This window comes from Heterodontus francisci, chromosome 17 (genome assembly GCF_036365525.1).
Source record: "Heterodontus francisci isolate sHetFra1 chromosome 17, sHetFra1.hap1, whole genome shotgun sequence".
Taxonomy (NCBI): domain Eukaryota; kingdom Metazoa; phylum Chordata; class Chondrichthyes; order Heterodontiformes; family Heterodontidae; genus Heterodontus; species Heterodontus francisci.
The window spans coordinates 19,100,948-19,116,922 of NC_090387.1; the positions used below are offsets into that span (position 1 = coordinate 19,100,948).

Here is a 15,975-nt window from a genome sequence, read left to right on the forward strand (position 1 = left end):
GACTATAATGTACGCATCATTCTTCCTCACCTACCCTTGGGATCATAATGCATCACTGTTCCTGGCCAATCTACATGGTTGTAATGCATTTGCTAAGCAGTCCTGGCCCAACCATGGGATTGTACTGCATGCATCATCCTTCCTGACTTATCACAATGGGTCAAGTGGCCTCTTTCTGTGCCGTAAACTTTCTATGATGCTGTGATTCTATCAGAGGGACTGTATTGTATCACACTTACTAGCCTACCAGTGGCATTGTAATGCATGCATCACTCTTCCTAGCTTACCCATGGCATTGTAATGCCTTTCTTGATGCATCTGTAAGACGGTAATGAATGTACTGCATTTCCTACTCGCCCATGGTGTGTGATGAATGTATTGCTCCTTCTGACACACACACGCATGCACCCCTGTCTTGGCCCAGATGTGATACTGTAATGCAAACAACACCTTTCTTGACCCACCCATTGGATTGCAATCACTCACTGTTCCTGACCAAGCTGCAGTACTCCAATGTTTTGGCCATACCCACCTGAACTGTGTTTTTAACTGGCTGTTGTATTGTGCAGTCTGAACTCCAAGAATCACTGCATATGAAAATATTGAAAAATTGAAATAATCGGGTTGATCTATTTCTGGCGAGATTCTTTTTTAAAGGATGCTGTAAAATGGAGCACAGTAAGAATTAGCAGACACAACGGTGTTACTTGTTTCAACTGATCTCTATGTATGTGCTTCATTTGAAGGAACTGCTTTCTCTTGTCCTTGAATGCCTCGGGGCAGTTAATTTTATAAAGAACAACAACAGCAACTGCATTTACAAAGCACCTTTAGTGTCGAAAAATGCCCTAAGTCTCATCATAGAGACATAAAAGAACAAAATAGGCATTGATGCAAAAGAAAGAGATATTAGGAGAGATGATGAAAGTTTAGACAAAGAGATGGGTCTTAAAGCAGGAGGTGGAAAGGTAGAGGAGTTTCAGGAGTTCATTGCAGAGCTTAGAGCATAGGTGGCAGAGGCATGGAGACCATTGGAGGGGGGAAAATGGAGATGAACAAGAGGAGTATGGAAAGCTTCATTGGGGGGGTGGTGGTGGTGGGAAGGAACAGATTCTAGCTCTGGAAGAGTGGCAAAGGGTATAGAGATAAGGAGGGAAGAGATCATGAAGGGATTCAAGCACAAGGATTAGAATGATAAATTTGAGGCTATGGAGGCCTAAGGGTCGGTATAGATCAGCAAGGGGAATAGGCGAGTCAGGACTTAGGTTTAAGGTGAGAGGGGCAAAGTTAAGAGGGGATCTGCGAGGCAAGTTTTTTACACAGAGGGTGGTGAGTGCCTGGAGCTTGCTGCCAGGGGAGGTGGTGGAAGCAGGTACGATAGCGACGTTGAAGAGACATCTTGACAAATACATGAATAGGATGGGAATAGAGGGATATGGACCCCCCGGAAGTGCAGAAGGTTTTAGTTTAGGCAGGCATCAAGATTGGCGCAGGCTTGGAGGGCCGAACAGCCTGTTCCTGTGCTGTATTGTTCTTTGTTCTTTAGTGTGGGATATGATACAGGCAACAGCTTTTTGGTTGAGCTGAAATTATGCAGGGCAGTGATTGGGATGCTGGCCGGGAAAGCATTGAAATAATCAACTCTAAAGATGACTAAAAGCATGAAAGAGGATGTTATGGAGGTGGAAGTATGGAGCTCCAGGTGCAGTCTCAGACACCAAATTTGTGAACAGTTCACTTTTCCTGTATTTCTGCCATTCCGTGTGTTGAAGTTTTGAGTCAAATTCAGACCAGTTTTATTTGGCAGTGAAAGTCTCCAACACTCCTCTGACCTCAGTCATGACCATTAGCTATATTATACTGTTCCTGTCTTTTGTACAGAAGGGTTTCATACAATTACAGCACAAAAGCAGGCCATTTGGCTCAACAGGTCTATGCCAGTGTTTATGGTCCACATGTCTCTCCTCTTACTGTTCTTCATCTAATCTTAAATTTGGAATTTTAGAAAGATGAGATTAAATGAACTGAAGGGCCTGCTTCCTCTGAACCTACCTTGCGTAAAATCCCACAGGCCAGACAAACCCTTTGGTCCCATTCAAGATACCTTACGTGAGCTGAGTGTTTTCAGCTCCCTTTACAATCTGAGATGACACCAATTAAACTAAAGTGCATTATCTGTGCGAAAATGTTAAGGGTCTGAAGACCTATCTGCTGCTGTGGCCTGTAGCCAACTCTATTAAGAGAATAAAAACCTTTCTCTTCCAACATTCCCTGAATCTAATAGAAACTGTTATATCTCCTGCAATGTCTGTATGACTTGTTATCCTATGAATATACTCAATAAAAATTGATTTTTATTTTGAGGCAGATGCTATTTTCTGGGACTTCCGCAGACCTGCAATGAATATGATGTTTCATAATACGAAGCCACTTGCCTGGAACTGCATTATAATGTACACAAAGGGGTTTACTGCAATTTGCACTTTCTGAAAATGAAATCGATGTAAACTGCGCACTCGAGCTTTGGCATTCCCAGCACAGAATGATAACCAGTGGAATTGTGCACTTCCAACCGATGATTTTCCATCCTCCGCGATGCACATTTTCCTGATATGCCCTGCTGCTGAGTGAGTTTCTGTGCCAGGAACACCAAAACGGAAAGTCTATTTTATTATCTTCAGAACATGCAGGAAATGGCGCACCACGGGGACAGTAAGTCATGGGCAATTTCTCAGTTGTGTTCTCCAATAGTTTATGGTTCAATGCTGGGAATTCCAAAACCTTGTGTCTACAGTTTACATCGATTTCATTTTCAGAACATAAGAAATAGGAGCAGGAGTAGGCTATTCAGCCCCCTGAGCCTGTTCCACCATTCGATAAGATCATGGCTGATCTGATTGTGGCCTTAACTCCACTTTCCTGACTGCCCTCCATAACCCCTTGACTCTCTTGTATATCAAAAATTTGTCTAACTCAGCCTTGAATATATTCAATGACCCAGCCTCCACTGCTCTCCAAGCAAGAGAATTCCCAAGATTAGTGACCCTCTAAGAGAACAAATTCCTCCTCATCTCCACGCCCCTTATTTTGAAACTGTGCCCCCTAGTTCTAGATTCCCCCATGAGGGAAAACATCCTCTCAGCATCCACCCTGTCAAGCCCCCTCAGAATCTTACATGTTTCAATAAGATCACCTGTCATTCTTCTAAACTCCAATGACAATAGGCCCAACCTGCTCAACGCTTTCTTCAGGTCAGTACGTAGAACATGCTGGTGATTTTACTGCAATTCTTCACCACTGATGTCAATTGGGCTTTTTTTTTCATCTCTGCTGTTGATGGTGGTGGGCCAGCTCCTTGGAGCATGTAGTCAACTTCCCCCTGAGCAGGCAAAGCTGCTCAAAACCAAACTGAGAGGATAAATGGCTACATGTGTGCGAAGCATAAATTGCACATTGTACAGCCGAGTTCCAGAAATGCATGATTTGACATTGCTTGGGTTCCTGCAGACTCAAAGCTGATGAAAGGAACTTGAGAAATTTCAAAGAGGTGAATTCACGAGGTGTACACTATTGAAGAGTTACAATACTTCAAAATAAATCGTGATTGTTGAAGAAAGGGACCACACGTACAAAACGTTTAAGGTAAGTTTAAGATTGTTGTCTTGAAGCTCCTCTTGACTCGCAGAGAGATCAACACTTGGAGCGGACCTCCAGGTAGAGATAGAAGAATTGGAATCCTTGAAGAAACCATGATACATTGTAAGAGGGACACAGTGGTGGATGGATGCCCTCGGGCAGGCCTAGTGGCCTTACTCAACCTTGTCTATCTTGAATGTAAAGGACAGGTTTCAGGCCCTGACCACCATTATTCTGTACGTAGCTACAGCAGTAAACTACAGGAAGAACAAGCACAATGTGGGGGGAAACAGATCATAATCACTCCATAACCAAAAGGCTTTGTGGCAACATGTTCATACACCCAGGTACTGCAGTTACACAGTGGGCAGGATGTGGGATTTTTTTTTGTTTATGATTCACTGTACAATGAACTGCTGGGGTTGGGGCTGAGGGACGGGGTTTGAATGTGACAAGTGGAACACGATGGGTTTTGCCACAGGGAAGGAGAAAAGGTTGATTATCATAAGGCACTTTTATATTGATGTGTGCTGTCGGTGGGGAGGTTGGCAGTGTTCCTGCCCAGAGCACAGTTTAATATAAATCCAGAAAAACTGCAACCTCTCGTGGAGTTGGAGACTGGTTTCTTAAGTCCCAAGAACAGCTGACACAGAAATTGGTCCTCTAACAGGACCCATCAAAGGTCACGAAGGCGTGCTGTACTGGTTTGGTTGGCATCCTTCATCTACGAAAGATGATGGACACGCAGCAAACAATCCATTTAGGTGGGGTGTCTTCTCTTGATACACCTCTGCTGATGGCTGTGAAGGCCAATCCTTGAGAGGCAGGTTCTGTCACAAGTGCTGCACGTGAAGCTGCTAAGTGACACTGTGAGTTGTTTTTGGCGTTAGCGCCTGTTCCAACTGTCCTGTCACCCCATATCAATAGTAAAATAATTTTAATGGTTGTAGCCCAATTTACAAAGGGGCTGGGATCAAATCCTTGTGTTTGGGAACAGTGCATAGAGTGAGGCAGCTGAGCAGCCGCTTAAGGAAGTTATTCTTCATTTTTAGTCGCCAGACAGGGTGTATTGAAAAGGCTTTTTTACGGACATGGAACATTTTAGCTTTGCTAAGCACAATGTTAGCACAGCCTTTGAGTGTTTACCATTGGTAACAATAGCAGATTTTGTTTTTAAATTGCCCCCGTTTCAGTTTGGATTCTGGGAGACAGGAATCCAGGTGCTGATCCTGTTAAATCTGGCTTCTTTATCCCTAGAGGCAGACCCATAGCCCAACAATACCTGCGTCTGCAAGTATGCCACCCAGAGCTAAGGGAGCTCCTGTCGCAATGTAAAAGCCTGGAGATGCCTTACAGATGCTGACCTCCTGGAACTTGAGTTAAAATGACACCAAAATTAAGAGCTGCTTTAGGCAGGTTGTCCCTCTGCACACTGTGCACAGAAAGTGCAAAGTTGTGGTGCAGACTCAAAGCTTTACAGCTATTTCGTTCAAGCATTTACGTTAATGAACAGATTGCCTGAATTACCCTCATGACCACCCCGCCCATAATTTCCCTATAAATAGGCTTCTGCTGTAATTAGGGCCGATTTATTGCCGTGCATTAGTGAAGCCATTTTTATCAATTGGCTGTGTGGTGACAGAAGGGGATTTTTAGCTTCCAAAGGCAGTTTATTAAAGTAAGTGTAAGTCTGCTCTGAACTACCAGTAATTATTTACTTTGACTATAACATAGTTTTTTGTTGTGCCAGAGAAAATGAATATGGTGCACGATTCCACATACCAAATGAGGAGCATAGATAATTGAGTTTTATATAATCACACTTTGGACGTGCTTAACAGCATTTTTATGATTTAATTGTGTTGACACCATTTCTGCATTTAATGCAGAACTGAACAACCAAAGCTAGCTTTTATGCAGAATTCATCAGCACAAATTTTTTTTTAAAGAGGACTACATCCCCCAATTCCATAGCTCAATGTGTAAATGCAATGTCTGCTGTGGTACTGGGCTATACAGATCAGAGGTCCCAGGGTTGACTCCAGGCCTATGCCAAGTTAGCTACTCTCGATTGGGATGGTAGGGCTTGTGGTGTCCAAATTTTACTGAGGCAAGCAGGACCTACTTGTCCACATCAAGCATGGCTACTCCAAAGTTCAACATTATTATGCCCTAACCCAGATACACATCTTATTCTGATCTTCATTATATAAGTAACACTGCCCAAGTGTCCGTTGTGGCTCGGTGGGTAGCACTCTCACCTTTGAGTCAGATGATTTTGGGTTCAAGACTACCTCCTGAGACTTAAGCACAAAATCCAACTGGAATTCCAGTGCAGTCCTGAGGGAGTGCTACACTGTTGAAGGTGTTGACTTTTGGATGAAGCCCTATCCACCCTTTTGGGTGGATCTAAAAGGACTCGTGGCACTATTTTGGAGAAAAGTTCTCCTTGGTATCCTGTCCACATTTTCCCCGTGTGTTGGCCAATATTTATTCCTCAATCAACCCTACAGAAACAGATTATCTGGTCATTATTACTGTTTGTGGGAGCTTGCTGTGCACAAATTGGCTGCCATGTTGCCTACATTGCAAGAGTGTCTACACTTCAAAAGTATTTAATTGGCTGTGAAAGACTTTGAGACAGGCTGAGGTTGTGAAAGGTGCTATTTAAATCCAAGTTTAATTTTTTAATCTGAAAGAAAGATGTGCATTTAGTTAGGGCCTTTTGCATTGCAGAGGCTGATCCAGTTTACCCGAACAGTTCATCCTACCTGTAAAACACAAGAAGCATTTTTACTACACTTAACAGCATCGGAACATAAGAATGGTGGAACTGGGTAGAGGTTATGTTATCTCAACCCGTGACAGATTATCTTAACACTAAAAATAACCAGTTACCCACAGGAGGGTTTGCTTTTTGTATTTAAAAGTACACAGGGCTCTTGAAACGCAGCAAACCTGCTATGTGGCTAATTGCAGGAATTGTGACGTGGTAGTTAATCTCTCTGAGGTGCCAACACACTGCACAGCCCAAATGGCATTGACAGCACATGAAAGACATTGCATGCCACAGACATAAGACTGGGACACAGCCCCCAGCCATGCAAAATAACAGGTCCCGTACCACCCTCGTCTTAAATCATTGTACTTGTAAAAGTTGCTTACTGATTTCCTGTGCTAATAACGGCTTTTAATACATTAGCTGAAGGTATTTGACGGATGTGTTAGATAAAGCAAGCCGCTCGTGGCGTGCATGTGTACTTGTGTAATACAATCTTAACAGAAGTGTGTTATCTGCTTGGTATTCTTCATTGCAACTGTTATACTGATTTAGCTGATTGCAGCAAAGCTCATCCTTTTGTAACACCTTGATTTATCTTTTTTTTTTGGAAAAAAAAGAAAAGCTGGTGGCAATGTCTATGCTTTTTGGTGGATGCGGATTTCCATTCTAGAGCCGAGCAGCAGGGACTGTGTGTGTGTGTGTGCGCGCTCGCAGACAGTCTGGCATTCTCCGAGGGAATACACACAGACAACTCTGTAAACAATGAGCCTCCAAAGTGCAGCAGCTGATAATAGGCTCAGCTCGACCTCGGAGGTCACAGTCAAATAAATGGGCCAGATGCTTAGCACTTGTGTTTTCACGGCCCTGGAGCAGATAATTTCGCTCGATTCCGCCCTCCTACTTCTAACCGCACCCCCCCCCCCCCCCACATACAATATTGCAATAGCACAAAAAAATCCTTCAGCAGCCTGGAGCACTTGGGGCTAGTGTGTTAGGGAGAGATTAAGTGATTGCTTATCGGTTTCCGCTTGCTGCTTGAGCTGATAGACTGCAAGCCTTATACATCCAGTGAACCGTTAGTAGCTGGGTGCCAGGGGATTGAAGGAATAGAAACTCTTCAGAAGCTTTTACATTCTTTTTTGTTAATGTTGCTTTATCTTTTTAAAAAGTAAAGAAGGGTTTTTTGTGGAAAAATATAGACTGGGTGTCAACTAAAAAGAAATCTTTGTGTGGTGACCAAAACAGAGGATGTGGTTTTATTTTTGCAATGCTTTGCTCATTGAACTTTTGATGTTAATAAACAAGGTAGTTTGGGGAGAAATGATGTATTATTGTGGTTATTTGTGTCTCTGCATTTTAACCCAGTGACTGTCATGTGAACAACCTTCCTTTCAGTATCATTAACACATTGTTGTCAAGTTTCTCCCCTCCCTTTATTTTAATTAGATTGTATGATCATTATTGGGGTTGGCATCTTTCCATCTATGAAAGATGATGGACATGCAGAAAACAATCCATTTAGGTGAGGTGTCTTCTCTTGGTGCAGCTTTGCTGATGGCTGTGAAGGCCAATCCTTGAGAGGCACAGGTTCTGCCACAAGTGCCGCACGTGAAAGTGCCAAGTGTCGCTGTGAGTTGTTGTTTTTGACATTGGCGCCTGTTGCCAAGCTGCTGTAGTAACTGGTCATCGTGGTAGTGCACGCCAGTCTACAGGATGTGTCGCCATTTCCCTCTTCCGCCAGCTAGTGATTCCCAGATGTGATAGTCGACATTTAGGGCCTTCATGTCACACTTACAAGCACCCTTGAAGCGGAGCTTTGGGCGCCCCACTGGTCATCTCACCGTACAGAAGGTCCTTGGGTATGCGATCATCTTCCATCCTGCGGATGTGTCTGATCCACCGAAGCCACCTCTGATTAGTGCCGACACACTTGGGAGCTCTGTCTTTGAAAGGACTGCCACATTTGTGATTTTGTCCTGCCAGGGTATACTCAGAATGTGCCGCAGACAGTAAAGATGGAAGTTATTGAGTTTCCTTTCGCCCATGTTTCACAGTCATACAGCAAGGTGCTGAGAACATAGGCCTTATAAACCAACAGCTTGGTCCTCAGGGTCAGCTTGGTGCATTTCACAAATAATGTGAGGAAAAGGACAACACTCAAAACAGTCCCCAAATGTGTATCAGGGTTTTCTTTTTGTAAGTCCCTGACGTGGAAGGAGTTAAATACCGGGCCGTTTTATAGCTGGGAAAGTATGTTGTATGTTTTTGCAAAGGGTGGGGGAACAACAAACGTGATCACATTAAAAAAAAAGCAGTGTGGGGAGATAGGATGAGATTGTAACTCCCCACACAACAGGTTCTGAGCAGCTCGCCCACATTAACCTCTTCCTGCTTGTCACTGGAGCTGGAGATAGTTTCTTTCCGCTGCTTTAGTCCCTCCTCTTTCTCGAACACACAATGCTCGACAAGTCACAGGATACTTCCCCCTGTTTTTGCCAGTCTTTGACTTGTTGTTGAGAGGAGAGGGGGTGGCTGCTGGTTATACTGAGCTCCAGCTTGGGGGCTTGATACTAACGCTCTCTCTGTCGCTGGACTGGCTGCTGTTGATTTGAACAGCGGACTCTCTCTCTCTCTCTGCATTAGCAGAGCAGCTTCTTCATACAGAATGTGTGCGTGAGACAGAAGAGAGAGCCCACACTTTACGAGGGGGTGAAGTAATCGTTTTATTATTGAGCCAAGGACCAAGTGAAGATCCCCGAGCCCGGGACTGGGCTGAACAGATGCCGGCTGCTGTCCTAACCTCACTCTTTCATTCATTACGAGTGACAAATCTGCTGTCACTCAGCCAGACTTGCAATTTACAGCTAATGATTCCTGCATGAAGATTGATCAACGGGCGCGGTGGGTTTTGGTGTGTGTGAAGAGGAGGAGCGAATTTCTTATTTTCTCTCTCTCTCTCTCTCTCTCTGTCTGTCTCCCCGCAGACGTGGGACGTGGAGCCGGGAGGAGCGCTCCTGTCTGCCGCTCCCTTCTGCAAGTGCAGCAGCCCCAGCCCGGAGCCAGAGCGAGTGCTCTCTGTCCCTGTCAGCACTCCACTCCACTCTGAAACAAAACCCACTGCTCTCCGACCTTGACATTTAGATTACTGAGTGCAAAAAGGATTGCTCCTCGCCAGTCTTTGGAATTCTGTGTTTTTTTTCAAACACAAAATGAATGCTTGTTCATAATCTCGAACACCACCCCCTGCTTTTGGCAGTATCCAGTCCCCCTTTTTTTCCTTGCAGCCTTAGCAGTTTAAGGAAGGAGGATCCAGGGATGGCAGCTGTTTGCTGGGTTGGAGGTATTGGTAGTCAGTTAAGCACATTGTGGATCTGGGGCTGACAAGCTGCAAACTCCACTGAATGACAAGAGCACCTTGTTCTCTGGACCTATACAACTCATTCATGCCTGCAGACCTCCCCTGGAAAGGAAGAATGGCACTATAAGTTAAAACCATGTTTGGATTGAAGCCACCACTGTACTACCTCCCAGGTAAGATACATCAACAGCCCCCTTTCTCTCTCTCTCTCTCATTTGGTTGCTGCTTTCCTTATTTCTATGTACGCTTCATATCTTTTAGTAATGTGGGTGGGTTACCTTTCATCAGCCAGAAGTCTTAGCTTTCTCCAGCTCTTTTGCCCCCCTCCCGCCCCATACCCATCCCTTTCTCCCCCCCTCCCGCCCCATACCCATCCCTTTCTCCCCCCCTCCCGCCCCATACCCATCCCTTTCTCCCCCCCTCCCGCCCCATACCCATCCCTTTCTCTCCCCCTCCCGCCCCATACCCATCCCTTTCTCTCCCCCTCCCGCCCCATACCCATCCCTTTCTCTCCCCCTCCCGCCCCATACCCATCCCTTTCTCTTTCCTCTGTCTACCTCACACACACACACTCTCTCTCTCTCTCTCTCAAAAGCTTCTGTAAGTGCTGAGTCTGTTTTATTTAACAGCTAGTTTCAAAACACTTAGGTAATCGGACTGACTTAAGCATGGTGTGTGTTACCGTTGGTGGCAGCTTAACATCTTTTCATGGCTCAATGAATTCTGATTATGTATCTGCAAATAAGACTCTAACTTTAAAGGAAGCCTTGCATTTTTGGTGCATTAGCTAGACTGTGGGAAGAATTTATTCCATCATAATGCTGGCAACTGTGGGTATTTTTTCATTCTTTTACCCCACTGCAGTATTCCCAGGTGATCATCGCTCTCCATGCTTCTCTGCCTCTGTGCTCCACTTTCACTCCACCATCCTTGTGTGGTTCCAGTTGTAGCTGGCCCACTGCAGCCAGTGCATCTTCAACTCCAGTTATACAATCACCCTCCTGTTTTATCCCAAAATTGCATTTTAGCCAGCTCCTTTTTCTCTTTTACATATTGCCCCTAAACAAAATTATTGGCAGACATTGGGGTCAGTTTCCAAGCATTTGCTGCCAGAAACTTGCTCTTCACCTCCCTCAACTCCATGGTGGCTGTCCTTGCCTTGCATTAGATTGTGAAGAAGTTAGTATTTCTTTAAATTGAACATTGGGATTCAACTTATTCAGCTCCAAAATAACTGTTATTACCTTCATTCCCCATCCTGGCTGCTTGTTCAGGCTGAACTAGGTGTGTGCAACCCAAACTGAGCTTCAAACCCCATACCATGACCATCACCACATGACTGTCTACTTCCACATCATGTGGTTCCTTCTGCCCCACCTCAGTTCTACTGCTGTTAAAACTCTTGTCTCTACTTTCATTATCTGTGCATTCGATTTCTCTACTCTACATCTTCCTGCTTCCCCAGAACTCTCCACTACCCAGAACCCATCTTCATCCACTTCCAGTGCCTCCCAGTCCCCCAACGTGTCAAATTCAAAATCCTCATCTCTGCTATAAATCCCCCCCCCCATTCCTTGCCCTCACTGATCTTCTCGGCCTGTCCCACATCCTTTCAACCTGTGACTTGGGTCTCTTGTGCGTCCATCTTTCTTCCCCATACTAATGCCTGTGTAGAGTTTGCAAGTTCTCCCTGTGTCTGCGTGGGTTTCCTCCGGGTGCTCCGGTTTCCTCCCACATGCCAAAGACTTGCAGGTTGATGGGTAAATTGGCCATTATAAATTGCCCCTAGTATAGGTAGGTGATAGGGAAATATAGGGACAGGTGGGGATGTGGTGGGAATATGGAATTAGTGTAGGATTAGTATAAATGGGTGGTTGATGGTCGGCACAGACTCGGTGGGCCGAAGGGCCTGTTTCAGTGCTGTATCTCTAAATTAAACTAAACTAAACTAAACTAGCCAGTGGCATTAACCAGCTTGATCTCTTTTGATGGAAGAATTATTTTTGGTTATCTTTTATCCCTTCAAGGTCCCTCCCCACTAAAATAACATATAACTCAGTCCTGAGTAGATCCAGTTTCCCCACGCCAAATTACTAATTTTCCTATCAAAGCAAGTCAAAACTCACTAAAAGATGCAGTCAAGTATATCCAAAGAAGAATGATTTAATAAAGTCACGTACTAACCAGGGGTGAAATTGTTACATCACTATTATTAGTCATAACATATATCAATTGAGTTTAAGATGAAAGTGACCTTCAGAAAAAAAAATTGAATAGACAGCAAACTTTATTTATTGACTGCTTAAAATTGTGCCCTTAATTCCCATCATGTCATTTAAGTTTTTTTTTGGAAGTCTTTTTTTTCTCCTTTGTTTTTGTTTTGATTGATCTTAACTAAATCCAAAGACCTGAGGTATGTCTTTTCATTGTGGTGGAGATTTTGCCCAGAATTTACTGCAGTCCACTCTATAGTCTTCACATGCAGCTGTCATGGTAACCATGTTAGCCACTTCTTAGTTTTCAAATGATTATTTGACAGCTAGAGAATTAGAAAAGACAAGGGATGGGGTTGGGGGGTGGGGAGGGGAATTTTAAAAAAAAACTTACCATGCAACTCCAGTGGACACTAATTAGTGCAAAACCAGCTCTTTACACTCTATCTCTGCCCTGTTGTTTACATCTCTGGAGCGAGGTAAAGAATGAAATGTGACAGCTGAAGAATGGATTTAAACAGCAGTGAGGCTAATAGCTAAAAATGATAGCTTCCTAAAGAAAAAAATCAGCCTTTGTGTCCAAATAATTCTAACGTGTAGGAATGATGTGTTTGTTTTAAGTATGCATTCCTTTGTGTCTCATATTTCTTGGCCATTTGCAACCTGGTGATGAGAATGCTATTAGTAACCAGCAATTAAAAGAAATTGTGTCAATTAATAACACCTTGGTGAGCCTGACTCAAAATTATGACCTGTATCCCTTGGTAACATGCAGCAGGAACCACAACTGCAATTTACAACATAAATTGGATGTTCTATCCTCTATCATTTTCTTTCTCACCACCAGTATCCTTGCACATTTATGGTCCCTCAACTTTTAGAATACTTTTGAAAAACATGATCCTTTACTTATTTCTTTCCTACCTCCCTCTTTCTAATTCTCCATTCTGAGAATCATTGTTTGAATGGTTGGGAATAGATTCAAAGATCTCTTATGTATTATGAGAGCTGCTGAAGTAACTCGCTCTTGTTGCTTTCGGAGAAATGGAAGAGACACATTGACATTGTCAGTGGTCTGATGTGATTTAAATCATTTTGTTGAGGGATTTTTCACTAAAGAGTTGAAACGTGATATTCTTTCAGTAATTATTAAAAATGATCTTCCCAAGTTCGACAACTCTTAACAATTCTGCGCTTCTAAACATCTCAATTTTCCTTTGAAATAGAGAGGTTTGCTGGGAGGGATATAATTTATTTTAAAACACTGATTACATTAGAGCGGCTTACTCCAGTATCAGCTCAAGCTGCAGAGAATACATGAAATGCCAAAGAGTTAACAAAACGATTCAATAACCTTGTAAAATCATAAAAGGAGCAACATTGAAACTGAATGCTGAATATCCTTTTAGTGTGTGGCTCAGTGTCACTTTGCAAAAGCACTCTGGATTCAGGGAGCATTGTTTCGTAAATCTGGTTTTATTACTAGGTTCAGACGATCAGTTTATTAAGGAATACTATGAAGGAAAAAAACCCACTGATTTGTATTCATTTGCATTCCCTTTACATCCTCCAGCAATATCTTCTCATAGATAGTGACTAAAGCTAAGGACCTGTAGAATTGGCAAAGTGCAAATGAAATTCTGTACCCAGAGGGTTCGGATCATTCCCAGGTTCCACTGGAATTATCTTTCCTTTATGCAGCCTGGAAATGAATTTGTGTCCGCATTGTCTGGGCAAATATTAATTGTGTTTCACGATTTTCTGGAAGGCTCCATGTACGTGTTTTATCCTGCTGTGTTTTAACTGTTTCCTTGCAAAGCAATAAATGTATCCAAGCTATATCTACACAAAACAAAACTGCCATAAAATTTGACAGGTTTCTGCCTTTTGAGTGCGAGCTACAAATAACAGTAGAGTTTCCCACCCACCCCTTTCCCTGATGATTCAGTGAGTTTCTGCAATGGGCAGTTAGCCATACAGACCAGAAAGGTCTTGAATTCAGATCCAATCTGGAACCTGTATACCCTGTGCAAGGACAGCAGTAAGGACGAACTCAGCGTTTCTGAGTTTCCCTACTTGTTACTTACGATCCAATGACAGCAGCCTCTCCCCAGCCCACCGCCCCCCCCTCCCCCCCATTGAAGTGTGGATAAAAATGAGAACAGGATGTAACATGGCTGTGTTCACCCCTTGCCCCACACTGTGGTCAAATAGTACACTTGCATTGACTGTTTAGGTGCACACAGGGCCAGTGGCTACTTTGGCAAGGTACCAGTTACAGCAGATGCTTATGCTTCAACAGCAAGTCAACAACGCCTCAAGGAAAAGGGACAGGGTGAAAATAGGTAGGGCAGTGAAGGTGTAAGTGCTCCCTGATAGCTTAGCAAATAAAGGCAGTTGCTGATGTGACGCAGTATGTTCTACCTTTGATTCCCTAGTCTCTACTGTGTTAGCAAATCTTATCAGGAAGAGGGCTATAATTAGACTCAGCACCCCTGTGTAAGGAAGGGATAGTTCAGCTGGGAATTACTGGACTCTCCAAGACTGCCAGGCCGCTAAATCTGGGTCTTTGAGACACTGGCTTGACATTTCCTGGTGATTTTTACCTTTTGCTTGCAGCTGGGCAAGAACTGCATTTCGGGAGCCTCGAGGTACCAACATGAGCCTTGAAGTAAGGAAAAGTACCCATTAGAGAGGACTTTGACCCCTACACAATCCCAGCAAAATAACCAGACACAAAAATGACATATCATTTCTAGCTTTTTAAAAAAAAATTTAAAATATAAAGTTTTCAATTGTGTATTTTTTTCAACTGATAAGTTTTCTCAGGTAGTAGATGAGAGCCAATTTCAGGGCTTCTATTGTAGCAGTTGCGTTAGACTGAAGGAAGCAATTCAGCTATTCAGACACTGGCCAATGATCCACTGTGGTGCCACACTGGACTTGGGCTTATTCCTGCCGAATAAGGCAAGCTCAAATTGTCAGATAACCTGGTAACTCTGAAAGGCAGTGATTTTCAACCAATATTTAGCAGATAAATTTGAAATGAGTCTTACAGGAGCTCCCTGGGTTGGTGGGTTGATCAGTCATCTGGTGCCTTGCTGAACCCTCCAGAATGGTGAGGTTTCAAGCCGGTGATAAAGCTGTCCTCAGCTGGGTTGGTGGCAAAGGAGCAGCAGCTGACCTCAAAGTTCCTGCTTCTGCTTGATGCGCAGTGACACCTGCTGGAACCTGCTCCTATGTGAACAACGATGCAGGGATGACTGAGGTGACACACGATTCCCCCCATGGTCAAGCAGCCAGCAGCCACACTTTGTTATTCAGTTCAAAATGTTAAAGGTGTGAATGCATGTGTAAGTATCTGCCCGTACCGAGGGTAAACCTGCATTTCCCCTTCTATCCCATGCTTTTGATGGTAGGAGTGTGCTAAGGTATTGTGTTCGACCTCTCTGGCCACCATCCCTGTAATTCCCTACCCTTTGCTGTCATGCTGTCCTCCTTGTGTTGTTGCACAGTCAAGTTTTGACATCAGGCGCCTGCTTGTTGCAAATGTCAAAGAAACAAAATCCATCTGGAAACTCTGGCAGCCTGAGCGATTGGCTGCTGCATCTCACTGAACTGTGAGACAAACTGTTAGTGGGCTGACCATCTCGAAATAGCCCTTTGCATTGTGTGTAGTTTCCAGGGCGAGGTCACATTACAGCCTTTCTGAAGGTTGGACAGCTCCGAGCTAGGTCAGTTTTCAACCTATAGACATGCAACAGTTCAGGATGTTCCAGCGAGGGGGAAAAAAATGTCCAGGTCAGTCTCAGTTGTGTTCTGCGGTGTTTGTTTATAGTTTGCACAAAGGGCAGATATTTGGCATGCCTTCTGTCGCAGTATCCCAGGGATAATTTGGAAGGGCAGATAATTCTTCATGGAGATTCATATCTGGCGTGCAGTCTCGCATCTCACCAGAACTGTCTTGAGATGCCACACGCTCTTGA

The 15,975-nt window shown here is 43.9% G+C and overlaps 1 protein-coding gene across 9 annotated transcripts in view; it reads left to right on the plus strand.

Annotated features, from left to right (window-relative positions):
- Positions 1-15,975, plus strand: part of gse1b (Gse1 coiled-coil protein b) — a 611,543-nt gene that overhangs the window by 469,480 nt on the left and 126,088 nt on the right. For 2 of the 9 annotated variants that reach the window (XM_068049112.1, XM_068049116.1), the window contains exon 1: positions 8,901-9,949. The exons of the other annotated variants lie outside the window; for them this stretch is intronic. In XM_068049112.1, the coding sequence (XP_067905213.1) occupies positions 9,913-9,949 (37 nt within the window). In that variant the 5' untranslated portion in view covers positions 8,901-9,912. Of the gene's footprint in view, positions 1-8,900; positions 9,950-15,975 lie in introns of those variants that run through there. 9 annotated transcript variants of the gene reach the window in all.